This window comes from Mus pahari, chromosome 4 (assembly GCF_900095145.1).
Source record: "Mus pahari chromosome 4, PAHARI_EIJ_v1.1, whole genome shotgun sequence".
Taxonomy (NCBI): Eukaryota; Metazoa; Chordata; class Mammalia; order Rodentia; family Muridae; genus Mus; species Mus pahari.
In genome coordinates this window covers 86,214,755-86,235,455 of record NC_034593.1, presented here as the reverse complement: position 1 = coordinate 86,235,455, position 20,701 = coordinate 86,214,755, and the positions used below count along the sequence as shown (strand labels likewise).

Below are 20,701 nucleotides of genomic sequence, written 5' to 3'. Positions count from 1 at the left end.
AAGAAGAAGAAGAAGAAGAAGAAGAAGAAGAAGAAGAAGAAGAAGAAGAAGAAGAAGAAGAAGAAGAAGAAGAAGAAGAAGAAGAAAAGAGGGGGAGGAGGAGGAGGAAGAAGAGGAAGAAAACTGCTATTTTGTCCAGTTTTTTTTTTTAAATCCAAGGTTAACACCAGATGCTATGGCTGAATATCTGGTATTAAATTGTGGGACTACAGTCCAGTCACTCAAATAAAATGTCTATAAAGACCATGCATTTAGATCAAGAGATGTCAACTGATAAGAAAAATGAAAAGCAGTCCAAATTATTCTATTTGAGAAGCTTTTGAAAAACCTTGTTCTCGAGACTTGCAATTGATTTGCTAAGGCATTAATGTGTTTGTGGATGTCATAAGAGACCTGCTGGATAAAGGTAAGAATACATGTTGCTCTTCTAGCGGACCGAAGCCCAGTGCCCAGCACCCACCCTGCTCGGCGGCTCACAACCACTTCCAGCTCCAACTCCAGGGAGCCCATGCTCTCTTCTGACTTCTATGGGGACCCACACATACATAGTATATACTTATAGAGACACATACATTAAAAAAATTGTTTAGCTTTAAAAAATTAAAGAATTGCTAAATGAAAAAAAAAGCTACTTATTGATAAAAGGAAGCCATGGACCTGATGAGTATATTAGTGCTCATCGGCAAACCCTCCATCTTATGAGTCATTGCCAAACAAAGCTCAAAGCGATGCTCTCCCCAAATGCTCATCAGCTGGTGCTACTGCCTGCACTGTCACTGTAATCTGAACATGTGTGCAGCTAATTCTGGGGCCTTATTCTCTGACACAACGGGTGTTTATTAAATGCTTTCAGAATGTTAAGAATTGCTCTAGGCACTAGGGCTGTAGCAGTGGCAGGAAAGACATGGGACTTGCCCTTTTAGAACGAAGAAGCAAACAAAAGTGTGGTAGAAAAAAAGAGTCACACTGCAGTCACCGTGGGGCCAGGGGAGGCCACTTCAGTTAGACAGAACCTCTCTGAGAATATGGCATTTAAAATGGATTCTAAATTTAAAAATCATGTAATGATTAGAAGAAAAGGTACCTCAAGCAGAGGGAACAGCAGAGTACAGGACTTAAGAAGGGAGAACTCTCCCGTGAGCCAGAAAGAAGCACACAGTGGGGCTGTGTTGGGAGGACCAGGTGAACAGAAACATGGGGGCTGGGTCACATGGATCCTGTAGGCTCTGGTAAGGTTTGCTTTTCTTTCCTTTCTTTTTGGTTTTAGAAATATAGGAAGCCAATAATAACACATGGAGCCAAACTACAGTTACTTTTTTTTTTTTTTTTTAGCTAGTCTTACTTTATAGCTCTGGCTGGCCTGTAACTTGCTATATAGACCAGGCTGGCCTCACACTCACAGTGGATCTCTGCCAGCTTCTGCCTCCCTAGTGTTGAGATTAAAGACTGTGTCACACACAGCTCCAAACTGTGTTTTAAATGATAACTGTGAGACACTGCATTGCTAATGGAGAACGACGAAGCAAAGAGCCCCCTGGAGGAGGTTGCTTATGGTCCACTTAAGGAGTAAATGAGATTTGACTAGAAGGTGAGGGGGGGAAAATCAGTCTATTCGAGAAGGCACATTTATAGAGCAAGAATAACAGAAGTCGAGGATAACTCTCGGGTTTTGAGGAGAAGTTAAGAGGTGCCTATGTGTGGTGCCCCACCTCTTCAATCCTAGCACTAAAGAGCCTGAGACAGAAAGTTAAAGGCTTGCCAAGACCCTGTAGTAGGACCTTCTTTCAAAAATATTCTGTATTAAGTTGGGAGTTGATGAGACAGATCATGTAGACCAGGCAGGACCACTGAAGGAGGAAATAAAAGAGTGCTCAGAATCCAGCACTGAGCACAGGCTGAGCCAGCAGTAAGAACAGGAACCGAAGCAATAGAAGAAAACTAGAATCTATTGAGTCATAACGAGGAGGTAGAGCACATGTAGTCTTCTGCACCGCCCCCTCTTAGGCTGCCTCTCTCCTCTCCGCTCTTCTGAGAGTTGGGCACACCCTATTCTGTCAGATCTTTCTTCCATTCGTAACTTTGTCTGCCTCTCAACTAGACATCACTTTTAAACATGGGTGCTTCCTTCTACAACCTAACTTTACCTTTACTGTTTGAAGTTAAAGGTGTGTACTAAGGCTGTAACTATAAAAGGTCTCGGGGCTGAAGAGGTGGATCAATGGTTAAGAGCACTTATTTATTCCCTTTGCAGAGGACTCAGGTTTGGTTCCCATCATCCACTTCAGGTGACTGGCAACTGTCTGTAACTCCAGTTCCAAGGTGCCTGGCACAACTGCCTTCCCCAGCACCTACATCCACATGCCACATACGCCCATCAGGCACACTCACAGACAATGGCACAATTCCTTCTGGAGCTTATGCAAAACTATCTAAGATGTATTCATAGAAAAAACATGTAAGCATAAATATAACTGTATATCTAAGTATATCTTAACTATACATACATACAAGTACATATATAATACATATGTGTATATAGCATGATTTATGAAACAAGGTGTGGAAAACTGCTTAATTACTGTCTCTGTATGTTAAGATAATGGTTCAATATATTCATGCCTAGCCTTCTCATTAGTTATTGTATTATGTATTGTCATATTTAAGTAAGAATTAATTAGTCTTTAAGCTTTTCACATTATCAAAGAGTACTTTACAAAGAGTAAGAATTCAATAGTCATTAAATTATGTAAATAGGAGTAAATATGCCAAAATTCAAGCACAAGAATAAATTTAGTAGATAATTTAATTTTTTGTAGGTTGTCACTCACTGAATATGAATTCTGGCTCTGGTCCTGCTTAGCCCCACTATTGTCCCTGGCCAGTTTCTTGGCCCTGGTCCATCACATTGAGAAGATGTTAATTTGGGTCATCTTTATAATGGCTCAGGTCTGTTGCTAGAACATACATCGGCTTTATCAAGGTGCCTGACAAAACTGGCCTTCACCAGTGCCTACATGCACAATGTTGCAGGGTTAGGAAGCACCACAGGACTGTGGCAGTTGTGCAGATGTGCAAAGCCAGAGCACTTATATCCTTTAGCCTTAGCTGTGTAGTTCGTGCTCACTGTCTGTGAGTAAGGGCATAAAGGATGGTGGTCTTCATTCTTCAGATGGAATTATTCATCCTCCATTCTGACTAGTCTTTCCCCACAATCACTGCTTATTTCTGATATGCATATATCTCAAAGACTCTTGTTGCAATCACTGCTTTTGTTCCTCTGAAAGCCTGTTTTCCCTGCAGAAAAAAAAAAATCAAAAGAACTTTACTATCAAAAATATAAACTTTAGGCAGAAGTGCAGTAATCCACAAAGTAGGTTAAGGGCTACATTTGAAAGGTTTTCCTGACTAGCTCATATATAGAAATAATTTCTAGAAATACTATATTTGACTTTTTATTTCTCTAACAAAATAAGACATAAGTTGGGCTCTTCGGTGCCCTGGTGTAGCAGGAGACAGTTTGGACTGGCTGCTGTTTTCTAACATTTGCTGACTGCTTAATTGGGTTGCTATGGTGAATTACAGTGCACAAAAAGATACATATAGAATTGAACTGTGTATTCCATCATGTAAAAAAGGTTTTCTATGTATTTTACCACTGGTCTCAGAGGAACATCTTTTAAAATTCATTGGATAAAAGAATAGAAAGGAAAATGTTAAGAAATTTTAAATTTTGTTTGTTTTCTATTTGAGACAAGGTATTACTCTGTAGCTCAGGCTAGCCTCCAGATCTTAGCGATTCTCTTGCCTCAGACTCCCAAGTGCTTAGATTTTAAGTGTGAGTCACCACACCTAGTTTTTTTCAGGAGCTGAAGAGACGGCTCAGCAGTTAAGAATACTTGTTCATGCAGAGGACCCAGGTTCAATTCCCAGCACCCACATGGTGCCTCATAAGTGTCTGTAACTCCAGTCAGAGGGTCTGATGACTTCTTTTGGCCTCCATATGTATCAGGTATGCACATGGTGCACAGATAGCATGCAGGCAAACACTCATACACATAAATCTTTTAGAACTGGAGAAATGGCTGAGGGGTTAAAAGCATGTGTTGCTCTTACAGAGAACACAGATCTGATTCTCAGCACCCACATGCTGGCTCATAACCATCCATAACTCAAGTTCCAGGGGAGCTGAAGATTTCTTCCAGCTTTACTGACACCAGGCACATACATGGTATACATACTTCTGGGCAAAACATTTATACATATACCAGAAAATAAAAATCTTTTAAAAGGTTGAATCAATGTCAGGGGACCCAGAAAAACTAGTATTAATTATGTCATAGTCAAATATGACATAGTCATCTTTGTTAGGTATATAAGTGAATCAGATTCTAAGACCCTATCCCTTTATCTAGGCTTTTTGGTTGTTGTATTTGTTTTAAAGGTTTGCGTGTGCATGCATGTGTCTTGAGTGTATTACACATGTGTGTCCAGGTACACCTGTGCATGCATGCAGAGGCCAGAAAGGGATGGTGGGTTCCTCTTCTATGATTGTCTGCCTGTTCTTTTGAGACAGGATCTCTCTTGAACCTAGGGCTCCTCCTGTCTCAACCTGTTTCAGAACTGAGGTTACAATGCATGTACTAGGCACCCAGATTGTTATGTGTGTGCTGAGATCCAAACTCTGGTCCTTGTGATTGTGCAGCAAGCACTTTTAACTGCTGAGCCATCGGTCCAGTCCCACAGCTTACGTTTTGCATAGCCTACATCAGAGGATGGCTACAGATACCAGCACTGTTTTTCAGCATGCTTTCTTTTCCTGCTTGGCAGCTTTTCTGCTTTACCAGATCAGGAACTCAGAATACAAGTATTCAGATCTAGCTCCCCTCCTGTCTTTAATAACCGGTGCAATCCACCAGTATTTGTTTATTCAGACTCAAACTGCTTGATGGACCTCAGAGTAGAGCACTGCACATGAAATCTTAGGGTAAAAAGACAACTCATTTTCTGAGAATATGATGTATCTGTCCTCTGTTCTGTGTCCTCTTGCACCAGCCCCAGTCCTGAGGGCTCTCACCTGATTACCTCAGCTAGTCCTAATCACTCCCAGAGGCCCCTCCTCTAAACTCTGTAGCCAGAGTAAACTGCTCTCCTCCTAACACCTCACAATGGGGACTACAATGTCTGTTAACCCTTGGGGACACCCTCAAACCATAGTGGGCAGCTACTACCTACATGTGGCTAATGTTCCTGAAGTTAAAATTTTAATTATGTCAATTTAAATCATCACATTTGAAGGAGCTCTAGAGGATGTGTGTAGATTACAGAGTGGCTCAGTGGCTAGACTCTGAACACGTTGGTGAACAGTTAGGGAGATGAAATAAAGCTACCTAAGGAGCTCAGGAAATGGCCTCTAATAGAGTAGGGAAAAGCCGAGAACATAATGTCCTAGAAACTGTATGGAGAGTTTATCCAGGAGAAGCAGGTAATCAGTTTGTCAAGTGCTGCTAGCAGATCAAGTAAGACAGAGGCTAAAGGACAGTTATTTGGAGTTAATAACGTGGTTCAACTCTGACAACAGAAGTTACTTAGTGGAGTCCAGAGCCAAACTACCTAAGATTAAGATGGAATGACCAGATCATCATAATAAATCACAGTGAGACTGCTTTGTCACCTACACATTTAAAGGGATCAATAGCTTTTAAGTGCATGGTCCTGACGTGGAGAGCGGGCACTGCTGGATTGCTGGTGTGATGGCATATGCAAAACAGCTAGGAGAGTCCTCTCACAAAAATGACAGGGGCTCACTGTGAGCCTTAACTAGCCTAGAACTTGCTATGTGGTCTAGATTGGCCTGGAACGCTTGTCTCTACCTCCCCAGTGCTGGCATTAAAGGCATGCACCACCATGCCCAATTTAAAAATTTTTAAAAACGATTTGATGTTTTTATATGTATGCATGTTTGCCTATGTATAGATATACCACATGAGTGTCTGGCACCCACAGGGCCAGAGAGGAAACTGGATCCTATGAAATTGGAATTGCAGATGATTGTGAGCCACCATGAAGGTTCTGGGAACTGAACCGTGGTCCTCCACAAAAGCAGCAACTGCTTTTAACCACCTGACCATCTTTCCAGCTCCCTCTCCCACAGTTTTAAATGTATAATATGGAGGCTGGCAAGACACCAAAGGAATCTGCTGCAGGCCTGATGGCCTGAGTTGAATTCCCAAGATCCCACATAGTGAAAGGAGAGAACCAATTCCCACAAGTTATCCTGTGACATCCACACACATTTGGTGTATACAGGAGTGCATGTGCCCCACCCCCAAATACACACAGATTTAAATGTACTATATATCCAAGAGAAGGGTAGGGACAGAACAGTGCTTTGTGTTTCAGAGTGCTACACAGAGGACACACAAGATGAGCAACAGTGTTCCGCCTCTGCAGGAATGCTAGGGTGGGGTGGGGTGGGGTGGGGACAGGGATGACACAGCAAAAGAGCCACAGTGAAAAAGAAACATCTTCAGCAGGTTTTGAGTTTCATGCTGTGTATTTGCCTTTATCTACTTCAGAACAGTTTGGGGCGTCTTTAACTATTATTGGTTGGCTGGTTCGTTGGCATTTAATTACACTTACTGATTTATATATGTGTGAGCACATATGTGGGGTTCAGAGGACATCTTGCAGGAGTGTGCTCCCTCCTACCATGTAGGTTATGGGTTTTAAACTTAGGTCATCCGGCGCTTAGTGATACGCACTTTTACCCAATAATGACCTACTCTTCGTGGCTCTGACTTACTTATCTTTTTATACCATCTCACTATAGAGCCCTGGCTGTCCTAAAACTCACTACATAACTAGATTAAACTCAAGTCTCCAGATTCCTATGCCTCCCAAGTGCAGGTATGACCCACATGCACCACCACAAACAACTCCAAAGTCGTGTCTTATAAATAAAAGCTTATAAAATCTTTTTGAGTATGTAACAATATGTAACTCTTAGAGCACTGTGGTTAGATACATTGTTTGTCTGGGTGGGTTTTGTTTTATGGTATTAAGAATGGAACTCCAGTTCCTGCACATGCCAGGATATCCCCAGCCTGTGGTGCAGTTTTAAACGAAGTTTATTTTAAAAGGTAAATTTAGGGCCTGGAGAGATGACACAGTAGTTAAAAGCACTGGCTGCTCTTCCAGAGGACCTGGTTCAAGTGCCGGCACCCACATGGCAGCTTACAACTATCTGTAAGTCCAGTACCAGAGGGTCTGACACTTCCTTTCTGGCCTCATGCAGACAAAATATCCATGCACATAAAAGAAATATAAATAAATCTGTAAAAAAATTAAGTACATTTAGTATTTTAAAGACAAGATTTTTATCCCAGCTCCCAGAGACCTGTCATAATTGGTCCTCTAGCAAATTGCAGAATAACCCCCTCCTTATATTCTCAAGTGTGCATGTGCTCCATGAAGAGTATCTGCAGTTAAAAGGCCATCTGAACTTGTGCAAATGGCTATGATAACTGACTCTGTCTCCATAAAGTCCTATAAGAGCAAGCACTGTCTTGGTTTAATTGCTTCAAGGTAATTTAGAAAGATATATGGAATTACAAAGAGGAAATGCGCACTGTGTTTTCCCAAAATCTGCATGTAAGCATGTCTATTCTGACTTAAGTTTTGGGCCCCAATTTCCAAAACTGATGCTTCTGCTTGATGTTGTTTTAAAAGATGTGTTGTGACAAAATTGTTTGTCTGGCTTATTTTCTCTTCTTCTGATGGCACAAAAAAGGAAAATAACTGAATAACCGAAAACATGACCTTGTTCCACCTGCAGAAGGAGCTGATAGGAGGTGTCTTTTCCTTTATTGTGAAGCCGTTTTGATAAGATAGAAACACAGGAAACAACATAGTGCCTGCCAGCATGATGAAACCAGTGGCCAGGGTGATTCGTCAGAGACCAGTGGCAAATTGGTCATTATGAGAGAATGCAGATGTGAGGTTACACTGATAACTTATATGTGCCATTCTTTTTATGTAATCATACTTAGTGATGTTGGCCCCACGGCATAGGGACAGACGTACAGTATACTAGTATTCTGCAAAATGGTTGGAGCCCCTGGGCGGGGGCCACAGCAATAACACTATAAGAAAACATTTGACACAGGGCTGTATATGGAGGGGGATGTGTGATACAAGCATAAATCACTGCCTTACTGATAGCGTGTTGCTGTACAGCATTCTCCGCCTCTTGAATATAAAAGAATATTTTTGCATTTGGTTCTAGCAAACACCATTGTGCTATTCTGAAATCCCCAGCACAGAAATAAGACATCCGCTCATAAGCAGAAAGCAAATCACTATTCAGCATTTCCTTCTGTTTCCTGCCAATTTGAGATAATTAAAACTTTTTTTAAACCCTTTATTCTGCTTTGATTCTGCTTCCTTCACCAAAAACGGGGTGGGGGGAACCTTAGAAATTGGAACTGTGTGTATAATAATAACAACCCTTTATTTGTCATTAAAAGCCCCCTTTCATGGCTTAGCTTGTGACATTCTGTCTCTGTCTTCATTATCACAGGCCTCAGGATATCATCGTGTTTGTTATTGGAGGAGCCACCTATGAAGAGGCTCTGACAGTCTATAACCTGAACCGCACCACTCCTGGAGTGAGGATCGTTCTGGGAGGAACAACAATACACAACACAAAAAGGTAAAAGACCCCTCGGTCCTCCAGTCCTCCCCTGTGACTTGGAAAGACTAATGACCAAACCAGAGTAAAGCGCATGCTCTAGCACCTGCAGACCGGCTCCGGGAAATCGGCGTCCGTGAGGTCAGGGCCTGAGTGTCCGAGGCACGGCCATGCTGTACTGCTAGCAAGCTGTGGGTTCTATGCTCAAAGGAGGAGAGCCTCTGATAACCAGACAGGCACACTGAAAAAAGATGAACAAAGCCCACTGGTGGCACTGGTGTCTCTGTTGATTAGCCATGTTCACTATGTACTTAGGGAGAAGAATATAAAGGCAAGCCAAAGAGTCCATCTCAAGTGCTATTATCAGGAAATGCAGAACAGAAGCAAGAAAATAAGACCCTGGAGGGGGGTGGAGAGAGAAAGAGAGAGAGAGAGAGAGAAGAGCTGGCAAGCATTCATGAAGAGCGAACACATAAGCAGAGCCCCACATAAAGCATGAGTACACGAAGGGAGGCTCGGCAGGCTCTCTGTAGAGCCAGCTCCACACAGGGCCCACTGTCAGGATTGTGTGTAGCACAGTAACAGTTTAACACTAGAAGTATGGAAAACCTGGGGGCGGGGGGAACTAAGGAATTTTCATTTTTTATAAGAAAATATAAAAAATTAAAGTTTTTAATCAGGAAAGTTACAGGAAATGTATGTTGTTTTAGGAATGTTAACGTGGCAGCGAGGGGTAGGGGATGCCTAGACTAGAGAGGCAGGTCAGACGCTTGGATTCAGTATCTGTGGCGACACATGTGGCTTTGGGTAACGGGGAGTCGTGGACAGGATTTACATGTTCTACCATTACATACCATTGTAATTTATAAACATAATTTTACCTTCATTATGGAAGTAGTGTGCATCTATTGTAAAGGGTTTTATTTTTCAGTTCAGAAAGTATACACAGAAGGAAAAGCTCCACAGCCCAGCCACTTAAATATTGTTAGTGTTGAATAGATCATCGGTATCCATTGACAGACTTTGGAACAGCAGGACTGCCTGGGGTTTAACCCTAGCTTTCCCTGAACTCTTCTTGTGAATTAGCCCCTTTGCCAGTGTCCACAATGTGCTAACACATACAAGTTTATAGTGTGTGTGACTTTCTGGGCAATGTCCTTGCCCACTTTATAATTAAGATATTCTTCTGATTTTAATTAATTGTTTTTAAATGTATGTATGTATAACTAAGAATATTAACCATTAATCTTATATGTCAAAATTTTTCCACTATTTGATTTTCTTAAATATTTATTTATTTAATTTTTGTGAATGAACGTTTTGTCTCTATATATGCTTAGCATGTGTGTGCCAGGTGCCCAAAGAAGTCAGAGGAAGGCACCGAATCCCCTGGAACTGTGTAAGAATGGTTGTGAGCTGTCATGTGGGTGTTGGGAACTGAACCTGGGGCCTCTGCAAGGACAAGTGCTCTTAACCACTGAGCCGTCTCTCTAGCCCCAGAGGTTTTGCTATATATTATTCTATGTTCTAGTATAAACACTGCATTGTTGTTGCTAGTATTTTCAATTTTTTATTAGTTAAGCTACCAGTGATTTCTCCCTTTGATGTTATGCTTAGAAAAAGTTCTTTCCCAACCAAATTTATAAATGCTAACATTTTTACTATTAATTTTAGGGCTCATATTTAAACTTGCATTTTAGTAATCTATCAGAATTTCATTTTGGTTTAAACTATGTGGTGGAGATTTATAGCTTTTATAGACATTATATAGATAGGTTTTTATCCTCCTGACACCAAGTGCCTGGTACCACTTCAACCCCATGCTTTGACTTCTCTGGACGCTGATTGGCTGGATGCTAAAAGTTCACTTGGTTCTGCTATATCTATCTAGAGTTAGTGGTAGATGCCCCAGAACTGCCCCGCTTCAGATGCCAGCCTTCTGATTTACCAGCTGCAAGTTGGGATTGCCACAACTCATTATTCTCTAGGAAACCACTTCATCTACATTTACTAATTTGTTAAGGACATGACTCAGGAAACATCAAGAAGTGCAGAGAGCAGGATTTAGTGGACAGAATGAGGAGGCTTCATACACCAACCTAGAGATGTTAGAACTTTCTCACTTAATGAAGTTCTCGGGGTTCCATTATGTGGATATGACTGAATAAATCATTAGCCATTAGTGACTTAGACTCCAGACACTTTTCTCAAAGGTTAGGGCACAGGCTAAAAGTTCCAAGCTCGGACCATGGTTTGGTCTTTTCTGAATCCTGAAGCCCACAAGAGTAGCTTCATTAAAACAAAGGGCACTCAGGAAATGCCAGGGTTTTAGGAGCTCTGTGCCAAGAATGGGGACAAAGACATCTTTCTGTAGTACCACATACATGCCATTACATATAGAAGAGTCATCTCAGTGAAATGTCACACTGATTCACCTCTGTAAACAGTGTCCTCAGAAATGCCCCTTGTGTGCCTGCTTACCACCCCTAGGCCATCACTGCTTATGAGATTTCTGTTGCCATAAATTGATTTTACCTAATTTTAAAAGATATTTGTTAGCCAGATATGGTGGTCCATTCCTTTAGTCACAGCACTTGGGAAGCAGAGGCAGGCGAATGTCTATGAGTTCATAGCCAACTTGGTCTGCAAGTTCAAACCAAAAGGGCTACAGGGAGAGACTGTGTATCAAAAACAAATAAAAAATTTAAAAGAAGATAAATGAATAAATAGATATAGAGACTAAACTTTTTAGGTCCTGAGCTACAAGCATTCTACCACCTAACCACCCATAGAAGTACACCCCACCCCCACAGAACTACACCCCACCCCATAGAATACCATACCCCCATAGAACCATACCCCACCCCCACAGAACTACACCATATTCCATAGAACTACACCACACCCCATAGAACTACACCACACCCACATAGAACTACATCACACCCCATAAAACCCCACCCCACCCCCATAGAACTAAACTACACCCCATAGAACTATACCATACCCCATATTACTACACCCCACCCCCACCAAACTACACCACACCCCCACAGAACTACACCACACCCCATACAACCACTCCCCACCCCACAGAACTACACCACACCCCATAGAACTACACCCCATCCCACAGGACTACACCAGACCCCATAGAACTACACCACACACCATAGAACCACACCCCACCCATATAGAACTAAACTACACCCCATAGAACTACACCACACCCCATATTACTACACCCCACCCCACCGACCTACACTACACCCCCACAGAACTACACCCCAACCTCACAGAACTACACCCCATTCCCACAGAACTATACCACACCCCCATAGAACTACACCCCACCCTGTAGAACTACACCCCACCCCTACAGAACTACAACTCATCCCCATAGAACTATACCATACCCCCATAGAGCCACACCTGCTCCCGTAGAGACTAAACTCAGTTTGACTCAACTTTTCCTCCCAAATAGATTTACCTCCACTTGTCCGTCTTCTCTGTCCAGTTTCTTTCTTTCATTTTGGTCTTCTCTTTGGTACAATTTTATTTTTACCAAAGAACACCCTTCTTCCCGCTGTCAGTCACTTTGACATGGGTAAAACTGTATTACTCCTGCTAAGTTCAGAATCTATGCTGAGGACTGGAGAGATGGCTCAGCAGTTAAGAGTACTTGCTATTCTTCTTCCAGAGGACCCAATCAATCTCAATCTCTCTCTCTCTCTCTCTCTCTCTCTCTCTCTCTCTCTCTCTCTCTCTCTCACATACACACACACACACACACAAATAAAAATGAATCTTTTTAGAAACAAGGCAGAAGGGGAAATCCTTATAAAATAATTTGGGCTGATAATTTCTGTTCAGCATTTAAAAGTCAGCGAAATTATTTTCACTTGTTACTTTTAACAAGTATTCTTTGAGGCTGGGTGTGGTGGCACACTCTTTTAATTTCAGCACTCCTAAGGCAGAGGCAGGTGGATTTCTATGAGTTTGAGGCCAGCCTGGTCTACACAGCCAGTTTCGGGCCAGTTTGGTCATCATAGAGAGAGACTCTGCCTCTAATCCAGAAAAAGTCTTTTCTCACTATAATTGTTTGTTATTTGAAGGCAACCTTCTGGTGTTTGTTTGTTTGAGAGAGACAGGGTTTCTCTGTGTAGCCCTGGCTGTCCTGGAACTCACTCTGTAGACCAGGCTGGCCTGGAACTCAGAGATCCCTTGCCTCTGGTATGCTACCACCACCCAGTTGCTTCTGGCTAAAGACTATCTTTGTTATCTTTCATGTTCTAGTTTCAGTATTCTGAATGTAAATATGAATTTATTATTATGTATATTACTTTTTATAAAATTCTATGTTTGGCAAAATTTCTGGGAAAAGTCTTGTTACATTTATTTGAATGTTCCCACCCTTCTACTCTCTATGGCCTCTCCTTCTGGAACTCCCATGAGGTAAGTGTTGGGCCCTCGTTTCTCTCTCTCTCTCTCTCTCTCTCTCTCTCTCTCTCTCTCTCTCTCTCTCTTTCTCTTTCTCTTTCTCTTTCTCTTTGTGGTTTTTCCATACAGGGTTTCTCTGTGTAGCCCTGGCTGTTCTGGAACTCACTCTGTAGACCAGGCTGGCCTTGAACTCAGAGATCTGCTTGTGTCTGCCTCCCAGGTGCTGGGATTAAAGGCGTGCGCCACCACGCCCGGCCCCTCGTTTTTCTTAATCTCCCTTTTTACTATCTGTTATCTCTGTGTGCTTTCTTCTGTGTGAACTTTTCAGATCAATATTCCAATTCAGGCATTCTCTCTCTAGCTCTGCAGGCTCTGTGTTTAGTGTCTCCACTGAATTTTAAATTTAGAGTAGTATCTACTATTTATTTCTTTTGCAAACTTGCCTTATTTTTGTTAATACCCTCCCTTCTTTTCATGCTTTCAAGTTCTTCATTTCTTCCAAGTCCTATAGTTTTTTAAATTAAAATGTAATTACATTACCTCTCCTTTTTCCCTCCAGTTCCTCTATGTCCCTTATATGCTCTTAAATTAATGGCCTCTTTTTCTTTGATTTGCTGTGTGTGTGTGTGTGTGTGTGTGTGTGTGTGTGTGTGTAAATGTATATATGTATACATCTAGCTATGGGAATAAAAATAAGTTGTAGAACGCAGTTAGGAACTGTGCTTTTAAGTACTTCTGCAAGCTGAAGTGCATGGAACAACAGCACCAGATGAGATGCAGACATCCTGGTTATCATTTGTGTACATAGAATTTTCTGTTTCAGTTCTCAGTAAGGTCTCTACATCCTGTGGAAGTCTCCACTCTAATTCCATTTCTCACTGAAGCTCATTTCCTGCCCATGTCCTTGTATAGTGAGATGGAGACTGGAAGGCAGAGGCCAGCAGGCAGTTCTTTCACTAGTATTACCTCAGTCTCTGATCCTGTATTGTTCCCTTAACACTCACAGTCTGAAGTCAGAGGCTTTGTTAGTGCTTGCTGGCACTACCATCATTATCTTCCGATCCAAACAAGTCCTCTCAAGTGTATTTAGAGAGTCTTTTGCTTTTACTAGCCTCTAATATCAGTGTTCGAAACAATTAATTGACCTTCAAACATTTTAAATACACCTTCTGAGATTTATATTTTATAAGTCTTTGTAGCTTTATGAACTAAGAAAGTAGATTTTTTCCCTTTAACTTGAAATATCAGAAGTGTAAAATTAAACAACTTCATCTCATTTTAAAAATAAGTAGAACTACAAAGATATGTGTGTATACTTCCTTGTAAAATAGTCTCAACACATGTAAATAAAAATGCATATTTTCATGTTTGACTAATTATAGTACTTTGACTAAATTTTCACTTCACTGTTTTAAAAACAGGAAAAAAAACTAATTTTTAAAAATAAATTATTTGTCCAAGTCACTAAGCAAATGATCTTTTGTGTGAAATTAAGAAGTAAGAGCCCCCAGATGCTGTAAGGTATAGGTTTCATCTTGTGGAGCAGGCCTTAAAGCCAATCAGGAAGTGGTTGGCTACTCTGTGACATTTATACCACTCTTACACCAGTGGTCATTTCAGGTCATTTTTGGCTGCTGGGAGAAGAGTCGGTTTTTAAGAGGTAGCCCATGATAAGTTAGCGGCATTCAATGGACGGCCGCACATCCAAGACTATTTGGGCAACACGAATTGGCCTTGCTGTGAAAGTGATGGGGGAGGACTCGAAGCTGAATGGGGAGGGAAGGAGGGGGATCTGGGACAAGATGGGGGAGGGAAGGTGACTATTACTAAAACACTTTGTATGATATTCTCAAGGGACTAATAAAAGAAAGGAAATAGACAGCCCTTAAAAAGTCTCCAGGTGCTCCTGACGGCAGCTGACTGTGGTGTTCCTGTCTGGTGGATAGCATGCTAAATCTTTACACTGAGCAGATGACTTGACAACAGAGGGGGATAGAGTCGTGAAAGGACTGTTCCCTGCCTCCTGACCACTGGAGCTTTTAGGAAGAGGGACCTGCTATGACAATTGTCAAACTGAGAGGGAAAAATTAATGTGTATAATTCATAAATTATCTAATATTAGATCCTTATAGTTTGCTTTTATAGATATATAGCCTGTAGCCAAAGTAAATAAAAAATATTACTGATAACAAGTTATTATTACTGATATCTCAAAAGGCTATTCATTACAAAGCCTTAAATAATTGGAAATGACACAAAAACTTCAACTTTCAGTGGAAAGGACCAATTTTCATGATGAGTACACTACCTGAGTACACTAAGAGTACATGATGAGTACACTAAGTTGTTAGGTAATCCACTGCTCCTTCTCTTATTGTTTTGTTTTGAGTCAGGTTGTTTGTCTTTACTTATTAGTGTTTGTTTTGAGTCAGGTTGTTTGTTTTTACTGTTTCGCTCAGATTGGCCCATAAATCCTGAGCTCAGGCAATCCTCCTGCCTCGGCCTCCTGAATAGCTAAGTGTATATACCCCAGTGACTTCCCACCTCTTAAACCCTTGAGATGCTAGAGCTGGGATGCAGGCCAGTGGAGGAACGCATGCACAGCATCCTGGGCCCTGGGGACGCTCAGTGGGAGAATGTTAATATTCTGTGAAAAAAAAAGAGAAAACGTTGAAGATACAGTAGGCCACTTGTGAGCTTGCAATTTAGACTTTAATATGTGGAGAATACGTTGAGTAATGTGTCTCTGTAAATTGTTGGGTTCAATGTAGGGATTGTTGTTTTCCAGTGTGTGATGCCCTAAGGGCTAATGACACAGGCGCTCCTGCTCGCAAGAGCTCTGCAGTCAGTATTATTTTGGGAAACTATGGAGATTAGAAAGCAGTCTACTTTTAGACATGCCATAATGAATGCCCTCCTGTTGTGCTTAGAATTGTGTAAGAGATGGTATGGACTGCGTCACGGGGATTTGAGATAATGAGAGGCCTGTAGACAGGAAAGTCACATCCTGTGTCTCAACTGTGCCAAGACAGAGCCGCTGCCTTCCAGACCGAGAAATGCTTCTTGTGGAATGGCCGTGGATTTGGGTCACTTGCTTCCCATGATCTTCACAATCTTAAATAAAAATCTGAGCCTACCACAGATTTAGTCTGCAGCCGAATCTTAAAAACAGCACTTACTACAACATGCATAAATTACCCGTTTATGATGTGGAGGAAGTTACTTACTGTGCAGAATAAATGTGTCAAAATTGATCTGCTTTCCAAAAAACTACAGGCTCCTTTACCCTCCCATGGTAAATTTAGTAACTGTCTTCTATAAGTTGAAATTAAATCTTACTTGTGAACAACACTGGCAAATGAAGAATAGAAATGTCAGGCACACCTGCAGCCCCAGCCCCTCAGGTGGCAGAAGCTGAGAACTTCACATTTGAGTCCCATCTCAGGAAAAAAGAGTGGAAAACAAGGCTTTCCTTCCTCCTAGGGCATTCTGGGACGGACATTAAGTGGGTGATGGGAGTCTTTTTTTTTTTTTTTTTTTTTTTTTTTTTTGCTTTGTTTATTTAGTTTTTCGGGGCCTGAGCAGTGCTGAGAACTGAACNAGAAGCTGAGAACTTCACATTTGAGTCCCATCTCAGGAAAAAAGAGTGGAAAACAAGGCTTTCCTTCCTCCTAGGGCATTCTGGGACGGACATTACCCGAGTAGATCCATCAGGTTTTTTTTTTTTTTTTTTTTTTTTTTTTGCTTTGGTTTTGCAGTTTTTCGGGGCCTGAGCAGTGCTGAGAACTGAACTCGCACCTGTACATTCTAGAGAAGTGTCAGCCCTGTGCTGGATCTCTGCCCTTTGGTGGGGTTTGGTGGTGATTTGGTTTGAGTTTTACCATAGCACCTTGAGTCAAGATTCTTCATTTTAAGCTAGAAGGTACTTGGGAGTGTATATCTCAACCCCATCCTCATTCTGAAGCAGGGCCTGGGAGTCACTGTGTAGCCTGAGAATGACCCTCCAAACCCTGCCTCCCCAGTACAGAGGTGACAGATGTGTGTCATTGTGCCTGGCTTTCTCCACTAGAACTTAAAGAGAAGTATATAGTAGCTCAATTTAAAATTCAAGTGCCATTCAAAGGTGGGATTCAATTGGCCTTTGCCTCCTTTTTCACTTTTCCTTAGTTTTTCAGACAGGAGCCATTGGCTGTTGCTACCATGGCAACTTAAACACAAATAACCAACAAGGAACCATATCAAAATAATAGTTTTTTAGCACAGCAAAATTAACAGGGACCCACTATATATTTTAGCAAAAAACATTTTGTTTGATTGTGTATTTATTTTGTCTTTTTGAGGCAGGGTCTCATTCTGTTTCCTAAGTTAACCTCAAATTTACAGCAATGCTCCCGCCTCACTCAGCCTCTCAACTGCTGGGGTCACAGATGTGCACCACCACACCCAGTCAAGTGTCTCTTTCTTAAGCAATTTCCTTAAGACAACATGCTATTTGCTTGTTGAGAAAGGATTTCTTTATGTAGCTCTGGCTGTCCTAGAACTCTGTAGACCAGGCTGGCCTCCAACTCAGAGATCACCTGCCTCTGCCTCCCAAGTGCTGGGATTAAAGATGTGTACCACTATCCAGTGTTGGTAGTATTTTTTATAGCAAATCTCTGGTTATAATGCAGCAGGGTTCTGATGAGCAGGTCTTCCATAGTCACATAACAGGTTTCTTTAGGGGCTTCTCTAATTAGGTGTAATTGTGATTGCCTTTACTTAGATTTAAACACCAGTTAAAACAGAAGGTTGATATTTGCTGCTAGATACTATGGTGGTTTGAATAAGAACCCCCCCCCCAGGCTCATATATTTCAAAACTTGGTCCCAGCTGGTGAAACTGTTTGGGAAGGGTAAAGAAGTGTAGCCTTGTTGAAGAAGAGTTATTGAAAGCAGGCTTTGAGGTTCTGAAGACTCATCATCTCCAGCTGGTTCTCTGTACTTCCCGTTTGGAGTTTGAGATATGAACTCTCAGTTGTTCCTGCCTTCATACCTCCATACCTTCTCCCCACCATCGTGGACTCTGACCCTCTGAAACTATAAGCCTAATAAACACTTTCCTTTGTAAGTTGCTTTGGTCATGGTGTTTTATCACAGCAATAGAAAAGTATGTAATACAGAGACCAGTATTTTCACAGGAGATAAATATCTCTGAAGGCAAATTTCTAATAAAGTTGCTTTCTAGATACAATAAGACGTATCTCATAATTGTTAGATCCAGCAGTGGCCTGAGCCTGTGCAGCTGAGCTTGGCCCAGCGGTATGTCTATAGGATATGTGCAGGTGTACAGTATGCAGGTTGTTGCCTCGTGTTTCCATAGATTTTTTGTTGTTGTTGGTGGTGGTGGTTGTTTGTTTGTTTGTTTGTTTGTTTGTTTGTTTTGAAACAGGATCTCTGTGTAGCTCTGGCTGTCCTGGAGCTTGCCCTGTGTAGACCAGGCTGGCCTTGAACTCACAGAGATCCACCTGCCTCTGCCTCCTGAGCACTAGGATTAAAGACGTGCGCCACCCCACTGCCTGGTGCCTCCTATCTTAGTAGTACTCTTCTTACAGGGTTAACTCTTCATTTGTCTAATTAATTACATTAGCCTACTATGTCTTCAGGTAGGGGGTGGAAATGCCAAATTTCAGTTTCTATGAAACATGTATGACATGACTCATTGCCACCACAACTACCTTCACCAACATCTACATAGAGCAGTCAACAGCCATTTCACCCAAGTGTTTTAGGATAACTACCTACAATGTGAGCATGATATAAGTCAGTGGATCATTTGCGCAGATATTTAGTGATTTCCACTACAAGTTAGAAAACAGGGTAGATTAGTTGGAGTGTGCGCTTGTGTGTGTGTGTCTGTACACCACTTATGAGGGGTCCCAATGGCAGCCAGAAGAGAGCAGTCTATCCTCTGGAAATGGAGTACCAGCAGTTGTGAGCCACCCAGTGTGGATGCTGGGAACTGAACTCAGATCCTCGGAGAGAGCAGCAAGTGCTTTTAACCAATAAGCATCTCTCCGGCCTGGGTTGTTTTATTTTTATTTTTTAATGGTGCTATTGAGATATGGTTCACATATCACACAATTGACTCAAAGTGTATTGACATTAGCTAGAGCATGTTGATCTTCAGCGTATTTACAATATGTTAGAACTTCATCATAGTCTAGAACATTCTCATCATTCCCAAAAGAATCTCCTTCTCTAGCCCTAAACTGTCTTCTGTCACATAGGTGTCTCTTCCCTGGGCAGTTTATGCGTGGAATTATATGTTTTCTTTTGAGTAGCTTCTTTCCCTAACATAACCTTCCAAGACCTCCCAGGTTGTCATAGCATGCTTCATCGTTCTTTATGACTGAATATTTCACAGTATACAGGTACCACATTTTCTTGATATTTGAATAGTTTCCCTCTTTTGGCTCCTATGAACAGTGTTACTCAGATTTCTATATGGCTTTTCTGTATTGTGGGTTTCAGAAGAGTCATAACAGCAGACTTATGATATGAGCGTCATCTGAGTTACCAAAGCTAATGTGGTGGGGGGGAGGGGCTGGAGATACTGCTCAGTAAAGAATGCTACACTCTGTATAAGACCCTAGTTCATGTCCCAACCCCCAAAGTAGGCAACTCTCATCTCCCTGTAACTCCCTCTTCTGGTCTCCATGGACACATGCGTGGATTAGTGCACATAATCTCATTCAGGCACACACATCCTCATAAGGAAGTAAATCAATATTTAGAAGACCTTTTAGAAGCTAACGTGAACTAAAAGCATTATCCTCCAGGTGAACATTTGCTTATTATGAAAGTGCAGAATCCTAGTGCAGTGAACTGTAGTCAGGATTTATTCCCTGCAGTAAATTGAGTCTTCATCTTTTTGTATTTCGGGAGAGCGTAATCCTTCCTTGCAAATGAAGGGGCATCTTGGTTTGGACATTAAGCCTTACTACTTCACAAGCAGTCAATCCTAGAGAGTTCTGGTCATTGCTGGCAGCAACTGAGTTAGCTGTCAAGAGGCCAAGACCCTGATCAGTATGGACATAATTGTTCTAATGGAATAGAATCCCAGTTTTCTCAAGATTCGGGATAGAAGTGAAGGGGACGTAGAGGGGTGTGTTAGCCAGCCAGCCTTCAAAGCACTGCAGGAAGCTCAGTCAGCCTCCAGAACCATCCGTTCATTTCCTCTTAAGACTTGCCAAGGATGTGTCCTGCTAGGTGACAGTGAACCATCCTTTTCCTGCCAGATTCCCCTTGAAGTCAGTAATAATTATGAGACATAGTGGGTGCTCTGTGTTAAGTCTGAATTGGATTCAGTTAAGCCCTCAGTGGCTATAAGTCTACAAAACAATTAAAGATCTCATACTCCAGTTATCTTCCTCTAACTAGCACAAGCATGTAGTCTCAGCAACAGGATAGGCAGGCATTCCCCTTCCACCAGGTCTGTCATCCACACTCAGGATAGACCCATATGAAAGTGAAAAGGATGGACAGTGAGGTCACAGATAAAGGATGGACAGTGAGGTCACAGATAAAGGATGGA

The 20,701-nt window shown here is 41.8% G+C and overlaps 1 protein-coding gene across 1 annotated transcript in view; it reads left to right on the top strand.

Moving 5' to 3' along the window:
* Positions 1-20,701, top strand: part of Vps45 (vacuolar protein sorting 45 homolog) — a 60,067-nt gene that overhangs the window by 30,477 nt on the left and 8,889 nt on the right. The window contains exon 14 of the mRNA XM_021195537.1: positions 8,579-8,710. Coding sequence (XP_021051196.1) covers positions 8,579-8,710 — 132 coding nt within the window. The remainder of the gene's footprint in view (positions 1-8,578; positions 8,711-20,701) is intronic.